Source organism: Pestalotiopsis fici (genome assembly GCF_000516985.1).
Source record: "Pestalotiopsis fici W106-1 unplaced genomic scaffold PFICI_Scf_3, whole genome shotgun sequence".
Taxonomy (NCBI): domain Eukaryota; kingdom Fungi; phylum Ascomycota; class Sordariomycetes; order Amphisphaeriales; family Sporocadaceae; genus Pestalotiopsis; species Pestalotiopsis fici.
Window position 1 is genome coordinate 3,222,947 of NW_006917093.1, and position 12,274 is coordinate 3,235,220.

Genomic DNA, 12,274 nt, shown 5'->3' on the forward strand with positions numbered 1-12,274 from the left:
ATGTAAATGGTGGATTTCTATCAAGTGAAGATGCTGACTTGCCTACGTTCCTCGTGGTTGACACGCAAGGCGCCAACTACCCAGCCACTCGGGTCATGCAACTTTAGTGAAAGACATGCTCCAAACTTGATCATATTGTCAATATAGGTGCAATCTTGTCTCACTGCAAGAATATTGACGTTTTTTTCTAGCTGGTGACTTTGGTCCAATCAATTCACTCACAAGCAGGATCAGATTACAAAGATGGGAGCATGATTTCGAAGATTCCAAACTTGGTACTTCTAGATACGTGCTAGAAGAAGCATGCCAAGCCATGATGATGATGATGCGATCGCAAATTCCGTAAACGACAACCAAATTTTTCTTTAGTGTTGGTCCAATCATGTCAGGTTTTCCAAGGCTGGACTTAACCGCTGATAAATCCATAGCTCCCCTGGATATAGGGGACCTAAAATCCATGCCTCCCTACTTACTACCTTGGCTATAGTGCCCGCCGTCTCACATGGGTTGGGGAGGGGGGGGATTACAAATGCAGTGACATCAACTATACTGACTAATGCACTGCCTAGTAAGAACAGATAGTGCAATACTTTGCACCACATACAAGTCTTGGAGCCAACAGAAAGTCTTTTACCAACAGTGATTATCTTTCAGCCTTTCCATTCCGTCACCAATGCCAAGCCCCGTTGCACTCACCGTCCACTTTGAGTTCCTCCGAATGCTGTATTTCGACTAAAGACGCCATACTCTATTACCAGCAGCACCTACACTCTTATGGAATCAAAATGTATTAGCTCCACGCTATTCTTGCGGTATGACTCTTTCGCTTGTGAAACATGAAGATTTTCTATTTGCTTCCGTCAGCTTGGACTAGCTATCACCATTACCAATTGAGAATGCAAGATATATCACTAGTATATGTAATTCAGGGTGATGGGTATACGATCGTGTTCATATAAGGCGCCGTTCTTGCTGCCAGTGCCGGGGATATCAAATTGGATCTGCACAACACATTGAACCAGGGACATTGGCACAAACAAGCACCTCTATACACACACTTGATATCAACAATATAGCAAAAGTTCCTGTGCAAAATCTCCATTGGCTTCATACATAAACTTGTCCAACAATGTCCAATATAATTCGAGACGCCCCCATTGGGCAGCTGGTCCGTCTCATCACCAGAAATCGTGTTCTCCGATACGCAGAAGAGCAGCCAGACTTTGCCCTACCCGAGCCATGGAAAAAGCTCATGAACAACGAATCGAAATACGCAGCTCCAGATTCCACATCCGAAACCACTACTTCCTCTTCTTCGTCCTCCACGAGGCAAGACGACGATGAAAACGACACACAGACGCACAATACCGATACTATCAACCCTCCCCAGCCCGCAGTATTATCGTCGACGCGGAACCAACCCGACCCCGAAAATAATGGCAATGATGAACAGGAACTCAAGCTCGAAAAGACTCAGAGCATACCGATTGTTCCCAAAAAGACAAAAGATGGCGCCATTTTGGTCGACTGGTATTACACGGATGATCCAGAGAATCCACACAATTGGACTAATCTCCGTCGGGCCATGGTGACAGTCCTCATCTGTATTTACACATTTGTCGTCTACACCTCATCAGCCATTTACACAACCTCCGAGTCCGGCGTCATGGCCGAGTTTGGCGTCAACGACACCCAGGCCGCCTTGGGCCTCGCCCTCTTTGTTCTCGGCTACGGAATCGGCCCCTTGCTCTTTTCGCCCTTGAGCGAGCTGCCTTCTGTCGGACGCAACCCAGTGTACACGTGGACCATGTTCCTCTTTGTCATTGTGTCCATCCCCGCGGCCGTGGCGACCAACTACCCGGGCCTCATGGTCCTGCGCTTCCTGCAGGGCCTCTTTGGCTCGCCGTGCCTGGCCAACGGTGCGGCGTCGCTGGCTGACATGTACTCGATGATGGCGGTTCCCTATGCTCTGATTGCTTGGGTCTCGGCCGCTTATTGCGGCCCGGCCCTCGGCCCTTTGCTCTCGGGCTTCTCGGTGCCCGTCATGGGCTGGCGGTGGTCGCTGCTCGAGGTTCTCTGGGCCTCGGTCCCCGTTTTCCTGGCCATGTTTTTGTTCCTGCCCGAGACCTCGACACCGACGCTGCTGCGGCAGCGCGCCCAGCGCCTCCGCAAGATCACTGGCGACGCGCGCTTCATGTCCCAGTCCGAGATTGAGCAGCGTAACCTCGACAAGCGCGCCGTGCTCATCGACGCACTGATCAAGCCCCTGGAGATTACCATCAAGGACCCGGCCATCCTCTTTGTCCAGGTCTATAGTGCCATCATCTACGGCATCTACTACTCCTTTTTCGAGGTCTTTCCCCTCGTCTACCCCGTGTACTATGGCATGGGACCCGGACAAATCGGCCTCGTCTTCCTCTGCATCCTTGTCGCCTGTCTGATTGGTGTCGCCATTTACATCGCGTACTTGTACTTTTACCTCAACCCCCGAATCGCCGCGCACGGATTCCCTGTGCAGGAGTCGCGTCTCACTCCCGCGCTCCTGGCAGCCTTTGGCCCCACGGTCGGCCTGTTCATCTTTGCGTGGACGGCGCGGCCCGACGTGCACTGGCTGGCGCCCACCGTAGGCATCACCGTGTATGGAGCCACAGTATTTGTCATTATGCAATGTATCTTTGTCTATGTTCCCCTGTCGTATCCCCAGTACGCCGCCAGTCTTTTTGCCGGCAACGACTTCTTCCGGAGCGCGTTGGCGTTTGCCAGTATTCTTTTTGCCAAGCCCATGTTTGCCCACCTCGGTGTCGCTCGCGGTACCACATTGCTTGCGGGCCTGAGCATCATTGGCATCATTGGCATCTGGGTGCTGTACTTTATCGGCGCGCGATTACGGAGTATGAGCAAGTTCGCTGTCAGCGCCGACGAGGAGGAATGATTGGGCTCAAATGGCCGGATGAGAATTTAATGATAATGAAGGGATATCAAGACCACTGATTGGAATGGACTCGCAGTGACTTGTGGTCAGATTCACCTAACATGGAATGAGCGGTAACTCTTTGCATTTACAGTGGTGTTTTAAAGTGGGGAAATAATACCTATAGATTCAATTTTTAAACACAATTGTGTCCCAATATGCTTGTTCACTGTGAAACTTGTTGAACTGTGGCGGTTAATCGCGGTGGATATGGTTGGTATTTAGCTTTAGATAGTATCGAGACTTGGTTCTGGTTTGAAAAAAAGAAAATATTGCCAAAAATGACTGAAGTGGTGGAAGAAGCATTTTCAATTCAAATAAAATGCAAGGTGAAGTTGCTTGGTATCGATCACCTGTGAAAACTCCAAACGCCAGCCCAATGAATCGTCATCCTCGTAGAGTTCGTCGGCCCTCCTCATCGCTCGAGACTGCCTGAATGCAACCTCGCCTGCGCTGCACTATAGTGTATTCCAAAAGTAGTTGGCGTAGAAGAAGCGTGAAAAGTTCTTGTCAATGTTGACAACGTGCACATCGCCCTTGCGATCATTCCTAATAACGGCGCGTGCAAACTCGCCGTCCTTGCCGTCCCGCTCAATCTCAATGCCCAGGCTCCGGTACACCTTGAGTCGGAGGAGCACCTCGTCGTCTACTGGGTCCCTCCTCCGGGCGTTCTCGGCAGCGTCGCCCTCGACTCCCTGGGATTCGAGCTCTGCGAGCCGCGCGGCCAGGTCGGCGGCCGTTGACGCGAGGCGCTCCTCCTCCATCTCCAGGTCGGAGCAGGCCTTGGCGATGCGGAATTTCTGGGTATCGAGGCGGGCGATTTCGGAGGCGTGGGCGGTGGACGAGTGCTGCGACACGAGCTCCTCGTGCTGCGAGTTGAGTGTCGAGAGCGCGCGCGTCAGCTTCTTGAGCTGCGAGCTCGCCTCGTTGACACGCAAATCGCGCGCCGACTGCAGGGTGCTGATGGAGTCATGCACGCGCGATATGGCAGCTCGGTCTGGCTGTGTGTTAAAGTTGGCTATGGTGTGCCGGATGAGCTGATGGCAATGTTAGCAGATCGAAGCCAGGGAGGGGGACAGGTCGGATGAGGGGGCATACGGCTGCGGGATCTTCCTCGAGAATCATTCTGTTATAATTGCCGATTTTAGTACTGATTGAAAGTGGTATCAAGGTGTGGTTATGATGGCCACACAAATGGCGTGTTCTCGTGAGTGTGAGATTGATTTCGTGATTGAGAGTTCTTGTTCGTTATCGCAAAACAGAGATTATCTGATTAACCTGCAGTGTCGGTCGTCGCACAAGAGTCTCAAAAGTTCGAGAAGCACCTCGCGCGCCACTAGTCTGAAAGAGGCAAAAGGCAAAACAGAGCGATTCTCCATCACCAGGGCCAACAATCGATGCTTATCGCGGCTAGTCCAGGCGGCCTGATTCGCGTCAAGGCTGCGTCATACCCACTTGGGGAACCACCAAAGGCCGCCCAAGGCCATTGCATGCGACCAGCCGAGCTTGGAAAGCTTCCGCCACATTTCCCAAGACCTGACTGATAGACTTGACATTTGCAAGCGACACTACCCGAACACGCACCTCGAACAAAAACCAGACAAGAAAAGAAAAAGTGTAGAGCAGATTTCTTCTGGATATACTTGCTCACTTGGTTTGTATTCAACGACTGCTGCGCGCAACCGCCACAATGACAGCCCTTCCTCGTGAGTCTTTACTTTCTGTTCGATGCAACTCGAGGATTCGTGCCAGCACAAGCTGCTAATGATTCTTGGTCCCAGATGCTGTCGATGCGGAAACGCCACTTAAACCTTCGGAACTGCAGGTTCTGAGGAACCAGTACGAGAAGGAAGGTGATATGGTCGGTGTGCAGACAAAATTCAACTATGCATGGGTATGTCGTTGCGAGCCTATTCGATTCTTCTTGTGCCTGTTGGAGGCCTACCACTCATCGCCTCCCTTATTGGGCTCAAATACCCAGACTGACATGTTTTCTCTCTCGCTCAACAGGGCCTTGTGAAATCCAACTCCCGAAATGACCAGCAAACTGGTGTGCGCCTGCTCTCCGAGATCTTCCGGGTCTCGCCCGAGCGTCGTCGCGAATGTCTATACTACTTGGCTCTGGGCAACTACAAGCTGGGCAACTATGCCGACGCCAGGCGGTACAACGACTTACTTCTCGACAAGGAGCCCATGAACATGCAAGCGGCGGACTTGAGGCGACTAATCGACGACAAGGTCGCCAAGGAAGGACTTATGGGTGTTGCGATCATCTCGGGCGTCGCCATTGCCGCGGGTGTCGTTGGGGGTATTCTCTTCAGGGGACGGAGGAGATGATAGGGGGGGAAAAAGCACTTCCGTGAAGCGACGGGCTGGTTTGGCTTGTGCTTTTAATGGCGTTTAAAGGTGGCGGCTTTTTCTGAACAATCCACGCTCTAGTATCAATCTATGGTATATATATATAATATTGTTTTCATTGCTTGGCTGGATCTTCGCATGGGCGCCCATTTATTGTATCCATGTATAAACTCGTGGCTTCTTTCTCTCTCTCTGCGACTGACTTTAGTGTCTCTGATCGACTGCGATTTAAAACCTTGCTAATGCCAGTGGTTGTTTTGCTAAATTCAGTATATCTGGATTTCCCATACACAAGAAGTACGTAGTATAAAGGAAGGACCAAGGAGTGTTTCAACTCCCACGGCAGAACATTGACATGGCTAGAAAGTGGTTGCGCCACATTCTCTTCATTACCTGGCCGTATGATTTCCCCCAGGTAGAAGAATTGCCATTCATCATACCATTCCGAGACAAAAGTAACGTAAACGATAAAAGTGGCGGTGCACATGTGCCTACTGGGTACGACAAGGTGGTCAATGTATGTACTGTAGTCAGGCCACTCACGTTGCCCCGCGGTCATATTGGACCTCGGAGCCTATCGGAACGCCGGCTCATCTGCCTACCTACCTTAACTAAGCCGTAGATAGAAGCATGACGAATGTGGAGGAAGTCTTTCATAACCTGGTCCCTGGTCCCAAATCCATGGCAGCTGAACGCCAAGTACTGGCTACTAGTCAACTGGGCTGCTAGTAGGAATTGTGATTCACTCTTTTCGCTCGCCCGCATCTACTTTCCCAGCAGCTCTTTGTTTGTTCTTACTATTACCTACCATCAAACCGCTGAAACAGGCATAGGTGTATTATTGCTATCACTTTGCGCATTTCTCAACTCACGACTTGTGGATCACCTACCAGCAACTCGCTAACGCAACGACCTCCGGAATTCCCAATACTGCTAAGAAACGGGTCCAGGGAACGTTGACGTAAGTTCCTTGAAGATGAGACCCTGCATCAACTAGGGTCAAGATTTATCGATAGCGTCAACACCACCAAGGTATCGTGACGCGCTTCATCGCACTCATTCAACTGCTGGCAGTAGCAGTTGTCGTCTTTTTGGCACATTGGACTTGGACTCTTTTTTTCCCTCTTCGTCTATTCATTGCCTACTGGAAGTTTCCAAACCAGCATTTCCAGTCGCTCCTGCGCATTCTTGCCCTCAAAAAGGACAGACAGAACCAAACACAGCAAGCTACATGGTCCAAGTACATACAGGTATGTGTTACGCAAACAATATCTCTTAAAGCTCCATCATGACCACTCTTCCATTTCCATTCCTGCATCCCAATCTCTTATCTTCCGGTCTACTTGAGGTATACCTAGATAGCCAACACACCAACGTACTTATTTATGTGCCGCTCTATCACGCCGATCCTCAAGTAAGGCATCGAGCCAATCGCCAACAATCTCGTTGGTGCTGTGCAGGGAGTGAGGTGTAGCTAACACAATCTTACAGGCCTGTGATTCCAACCAATGCGCCTTTCTCTCTCTCTCCAAGAAAACACAGAATCTAGCGAACGTTCCCATGCCACTGTAGCCTGACGAGCACGTCTAGAGAATCTGCACTCCAATCCAGTGGTACCATAAAAGATTCACTCAATCACTCCATCAATCAAGTACGTAGTGGTACACGACTGCTTACATCAAATACATTACCTACATACACGCCCCGCATCTACCTAGGTACTACACGTACATACCTATTGCAACTCCAGTCACCATCCATCTTTTGGAGCCTGCATCTGCGCCCACCGTACGCCTGCACCTGCACCACCACAAAAGTCGGCCTTATCCACCGCCATCGCCCGATTGCCCTCCTACAGCAGCCGCCCATGTGCACAGCCTCTCCCGCTTTAAGACATACCGATTGATTTCCCATTCAACCTCGCAAGGCTTTGCAACGATCGGCCCGCAGTTACCTACTCCGTGCCCTCTTGTTCTCGGTCAGCACTATCTTTTATCAAAGATCATTGCCTCGACCAACAGCAGTCGCGCCCGCTTCGCAGCTACGCAGGACGTGCGTTGCGCATGGAACAGGAAAGCTATTCGACGCTCTTACTTGGCCGTGTTCTTGAAAGAAGCACTCTCGAGGTAAAGAGGAAAGGAAGGAGCGAAGACAAAGACAGCTTGTCATAAAAAAGAAAAAAAAGCGCCCCTTCCATTCGATTCTGGACCATCACTCAGCCTTGTCAATCACAATTCACCGCCGGCACTCTGGCTTTCCGCGGGTTATCGATCGGGGCCCTTGCACTTGGCCTGGGACTGACGGCACTCCTCGCCAACGGAGGAGAGAGACATCGCCAGATGTCTTCCGGCGGGGAATCCATAGGTCAGCATCTCGATGCCACGGGTGACCGCGAGGTTGTTTACTGCCATCAATGTGATCATGAGTGGTATCGGGATCAGTCTGGCTTAGTCTGTCCGAATTGTGACGGTGAAGCTACCGAAATCGTAAGCACTCTTGACTTTAGCTTTGAAATGCCACTTGACTCGTTGGAATACTAAAGACGCTTCATGCAGGTTACACCAGACAATGACCCTCGTTTGGCAGATCTAACGGGTCCCGCTCACCATCATCATCATCACCACGGACACGACAGCGACGCAAATGATCCGGACGAGGATGATATCGAGGATCACCTGATGGATGGACACCCGGCGTTCCTTGGTCGCCGCGTGCTGTTTCGCGACCCTGAGGGTCCGGCAGATGGCAATCGCGGTCGTGCAAATCCTGCCGATGCAAATCAAATTTTGAGCAGATTCCAAGAAATGCTGGAGGGAATCGGAGGCGGCCCCAGATCCCCTGTTGGAAGATCGGGGCCAGAGCAGCTCTTTCCGCCTCGCACAGAGAATATTGGTCCTGGCCGCATTACCTATACTCAATTTTCGGGCCCTGGCTTTGGTGGCGTCACGACCTACACTTTCAGCACCAGCGGTGGTACGACGAGGAGTTCCTTCAGAAGCAGTTCTCCGATGGCAACGCGCGACAGTGTGAACCAGGCGGATCCATTCCAAGCGTGTGTCATGATTCACAAAGTCCTCTATACCGTAACGATGTCGCTAACACTTAGCCTAGGGTTTTTGGTAACATTCTTGGTGCCATGATTCCGCCTCCTCCGACCGGAGCTCGAAGCCCAGATGCCGACGGGAACGCATCGGGACAGCCTGGCGTACCTGGTGAGGGTAATCAACCCGAGCCGCCAATGCACCTGCTCCTACAACACCTCTTTAGCAATTTTTTCAATGCTGGTGGTGCCCATGGTGATGCAGTCTACTCTCAGGAAGCGCTAGATCGCATCATCACGCAGCTCATGGAACAGAATCCCCAATCAAATGCTCCCCCGCCTGCTTCCGAAGAGACTATAGCCAAACTTCCTCGAAAGAAATTAGATGAACAGATGCTAGGACCGGAACTCAAGGGTGAATGCACCATTTGTATAGACGAGATGTCACTAGGAGATGAGGCCCTCGTATTGCCATGCAAGCACTGGTTCCACGAGGAGTGTGTCGTCCTTTGGCTAAAGGAGCATAACACCTGCCCCATCTGCCGAGCTCCTATTGAGGGCAATGCCGCTGGCCAGCCAGACAACGCACAGAACGCCCCTAGAGCCGAATCTTCATTCATGGGAGCGTCTGCTCCAGAACCACCTACTACTCCCAGACCGACTGCCGAACAGCGACGATCGCATCTGCGACAGCGTGGCTCAGAGCGTCTAGCAAGTATCAGAGATGAGGCTGTCTCGGGAGATGCCTCTGGTATCAATTGGAGAAGCGCCTCATCGCGACGGACATCAGACTCCCCGCCTTCGGCCAGTTTTCAACCAGCAAACCGAAGAGTTCGAGACGGTTCTCCCACTGGTCGTCGATCATCACGGAGTGAGTCGAGCAGCGACAGAGGTTCGTCTGGCGGTGGCAGTCTCTTTAGCAGAATAAGAGGTTCCTTTACTAGGGATAGAAATCGCCAATAGAAAAGCGATTGACTGGGGATTGGCAACACAATGCTCTATTTATTTGCCATGACTTTCTTGCATTTGGCGGAGCGTGCTTAGTTTACGGGAGACACGATTGAACGAAACCCTACGGGACAAGGACTGTCCTGTTTGGGTCTTTTGATAAAAGTTTTCATGATAATGGATAGAGCGCGTCATTATGATTGCGCCAGTGTATATGCGTGCTGAGGCTGCTCAGGAACAAGAGATACATGGTTCCCCCACAGCCCCGGCGGTGATTTGACCTCGTGAGTACTTGAGGTCGAGCAAAAAAAAAAATTGAACAGAGAAGGCGTTTCTACAGATACATACGTCCATTTTTGTGCAGCAGCATGTTCCGCAGTCGATATTTGACCATGCCAGAGACGAAGGAAGCATCAGAAGCCCGTGGACCATATATTCTTCCGCTTAAGAATAGATACAAGCATTCTTCGAGCAGGGTACTTGCGTAGGTGGTGAAACGGTTCTCTTGAAAACAAATATGAATCAATTGGGTTGTAGTAGTGAGGGTGATATTCAAACTGGTCGACGCACTTGATGTCGATGCTATCAAAATAGAAGTGTATATTTCAAGGTCCCGTAATCCCTATTTAAGATACTAATAGTATTGAACACACATTTGGCAGATGACCATCGATACATGTCATTTACCATACACATAAGACGCCGACCTGATACCACAACCCGTAGCCTGATTGAATTCCTACCACCTTGGCCCCTGCCTTGTTGACCGGCCAGATTCTAGAACCCAAGATACGCCAAAACTTTTTTTTTGAAAATGCCGTTTTAGGATATCATATATACAGAAAGTCATCAGGTCATGATGTCGTTTCATCAAGACAGTGCCGCAAAAGTTTAGGTCCGACAAAGTCCTGGAGCAAAAATGTGTCATTGCCAAAAATGAAATCGCTGACTCTGGACACGCTTTGAGCCTTATACAAGGTAGCTAATGTTGATGATTCGTTTTGTTTGAAATAAAAGTTGGCGCGGGGGAAAGGTCCGCAACCATCTCTTGTTTTGATGAAGAGAAAAATCAAAAGGCATCTCATATAATCTTTGCGTAAACTCTTTGGTCAAGCGGCAATTTTCTTCAGCTGAGCCTGCAGTGGAAAATACGAGTCACTCTTCTCCAGGTGAGTAAGGGGCCCGACTCCCCTAGCCCTCGTGGGCGTCCGGCTGCCCGGGCTGCGAGGGCTTAGACCTGTCGTTGTCAGCCTCTCTGGGCTGTGAGACACTGACATCATGCCTGACCTAGCGGGCGACCCAAACGTATAATTGCCCGTGGAAAAGGGCGTGGCGACTGTGTGTGCGCGGGAGTGGTGGCGATGGGACTCGACTGGCTCGAGCCGGGGATTGAGTGTATCCCAGGCCTGCTCGTCTGCCACGTCTGCGCCGTCGTCGTGAATCACCCAGCCGCCGAGTCCCTCGAAGTCCCTTTCCAGGGCGTTGGGGTTGGGTTCCAGCAGAGCGGCGGCAGAGAAGGCGACACGGGGCACGGCAGTGCTGGCCGTGCTGCTGAGACTGCCGGCGCGCCGTCGGGATCGCGGGGCACCCTTGAAAGACGAGAACTCGGGCGACCTTGGGGGCGAGCCGATGGGGGAGACGGCCCGGCTGGATCGGCGACTGACCGAGGGTGACTCGATGTAGTGGCCCGGCCGCCAGCGGTCGTAAAGTGTGTATCGAACAATCTCCCACGCCAGCTCTGCATAGACGAACAGTAGGCGTGTGACTAGGATCCAGCAGGCCAGCCACGTCGTGATGCAGGCCAGGAAGGCTAGAGGCAGGGCCACCAGGGCGAGAAAGAGGGTAGCGATGAGCTGGATCGGATTGAAAAAGGCCATTGTGTGAGACATTGGGGGTGGATCAGTTTTTGAGCAGTTTGGAAAGCTCGGGGAGGTAGGTAGCACGGAGCCGATCCCTCGATCTTTTGGGGGGGTGTGGATTGCTGAAGAATTCTGGTCGAGTCTCACACCTTGAACAACGACTTCTATTTGCAATGGTTGAGTTGATAAAGAGTCCAAGTATGCCGTTGTCGTACTTTGTAAGCTCAGAAAGGCGTAGGCTGACTCTGGGCCAAGCCCATCCTAAAGGACGGGGGTGATGCTGCACCGTAGTAAAGCACACGGGAGAAGAAGGAGGTTGAGGAGGTGCGGGACGAGTCTTTTGTGTAGCCAGGGGGGGACAGAAAGGGAGGTAAGACGTTATTTCTTTTCCGAGTCTGTGACAGCGGCGAAGACGGTTATCTGCTCATATATCGGAGAGGTTGCACAAGAGCGGAGATGGTGTGCGAGGTAGGGGTCTTCCTTTCTGATACCTAGTAGTAATGGTGCGTAGTAGTAGTGGTGGTGGTGGCGGCGGCGGCGGCGTTCATTCAGGAGTTGTTGTTGTAGCAGCAGCAGCAGCCGGTCAGTCGGAGAGAAATGGCACGACTTCGTACGCTGTTTCGTGTTACTGGCGCTTTCCTTGCCGACTAGGAGAAAGTCGTCACAAAATAGCCAGCCAGCTACCGTAGATACATTAGTGCAATAATGGGCAGTGCGGTCTTCATCCCCTCTCTTCTCTTCTCTTCTCTCTCGCGCGCGCGCTCTCTCTCTCTCTCTCGTACTCCTCCAGCGGCCAGTCTGTCGTTCAGAGTGATGGGTGGGGAGGGAATTGATCCTGGACGAGAGATATGGTCTGGGATGAATGAATTGTACAAAGATTATATGCAAAAGATTGTATGGAGCCAGCCAGCCAGCCCGGGGGTTTGTTTCTACTACTCTGCCCTTCCTTATCCTCCGGCCCGAGCCAACACTGTAAGGTTTCCTATTGCGAGGTGGGTTGCAACAGCAACAGAGAAGATAAGCTCGGAAACTGGGTCCCGGCCGCGTTTTCACATGTTTGATATGATGCCGCTGGATGCAGATGCTTATGTACTCCAA

At 51.5% G+C, this 12,274-nt stretch overlaps 5 protein-coding genes across 5 annotated transcripts; 3 read left to right on the forward strand and 2 right to left on the reverse strand.

Moving 5' to 3' along the window:
• Positions 1 to 1,129: 1,129 nt before the first annotated feature.
• On the forward strand, positions 1,130 to 2,932 carry PFICI_05134 (uncharacterized protein; the record flags this gene model as incomplete). The annotated part of the gene is made up of 1 exon (XM_007833715.1): positions 1,130 to 2,932. The coding sequence occupies one exon, from the start codon at positions 1,130 to 1,132 to the stop codon at positions 2,930 to 2,932; it is 1,803 nt and encodes a 600-aa protein (XP_007831906.1).
• Positions 2,933 to 3,429: 497 nt separating this feature from the next.
• PFICI_05135 (kinetochore protein SPC24) lies at positions 3,430 to 4,096 on the reverse strand (the record flags this gene model as incomplete). Its single annotated transcript, XM_007833716.1, has 2 exons — positions 3,430 to 4,008; positions 4,070 to 4,096. 2 exons carry the CDS (start codon positions 4,094 to 4,096, stop codon positions 3,430 to 3,432), a joined length of 606 nt encoding a protein of 201 aa, XP_007831907.1.
• A 565-nt stretch (positions 4,097 to 4,661) lies between these two features.
• PFICI_05136 (Mitochondria fission 1 protein) lies at positions 4,662 to 5,308 on the forward strand (the record flags this gene model as incomplete). The annotated part of the gene is made up of 3 exons (XM_007833717.1): positions 4,662 to 4,677; positions 4,753 to 4,865; positions 4,982 to 5,308. 3 exons carry the CDS (start codon positions 4,662 to 4,664, stop codon positions 5,306 to 5,308), a joined length of 456 nt encoding a protein of 151 aa, XP_007831908.1.
• A 2,360-nt stretch (positions 5,309 to 7,668) lies between these two features.
• On the forward strand, positions 7,669 to 9,332 carry PFICI_05137 (uncharacterized protein; the record flags this gene model as incomplete). Its single annotated transcript, XM_007833718.1, has 3 exons — positions 7,669 to 7,815; positions 7,885 to 8,381; positions 8,441 to 9,332. The coding sequence occupies 3 exons, from the start codon at positions 7,669 to 7,671 to the stop codon at positions 9,330 to 9,332; spliced, it is 1,536 nt and encodes a 511-aa protein (XP_007831909.1).
• Positions 9,333 to 10,426: 1,094 nt separating this feature from the next.
• PFICI_05138 (uncharacterized protein) lies at positions 10,427 to 11,194 on the reverse strand (the record flags this gene model as incomplete). The annotated part of the gene is made up of 1 exon (XM_007833719.1): positions 10,427 to 11,194. The coding sequence occupies one exon, from the start codon at positions 11,192 to 11,194 to the stop codon at positions 10,427 to 10,429; it is 768 nt and encodes a 255-aa protein (XP_007831910.1).
• Between the last annotated feature and the right edge of the window lie 1,080 nt (positions 11,195 to 12,274).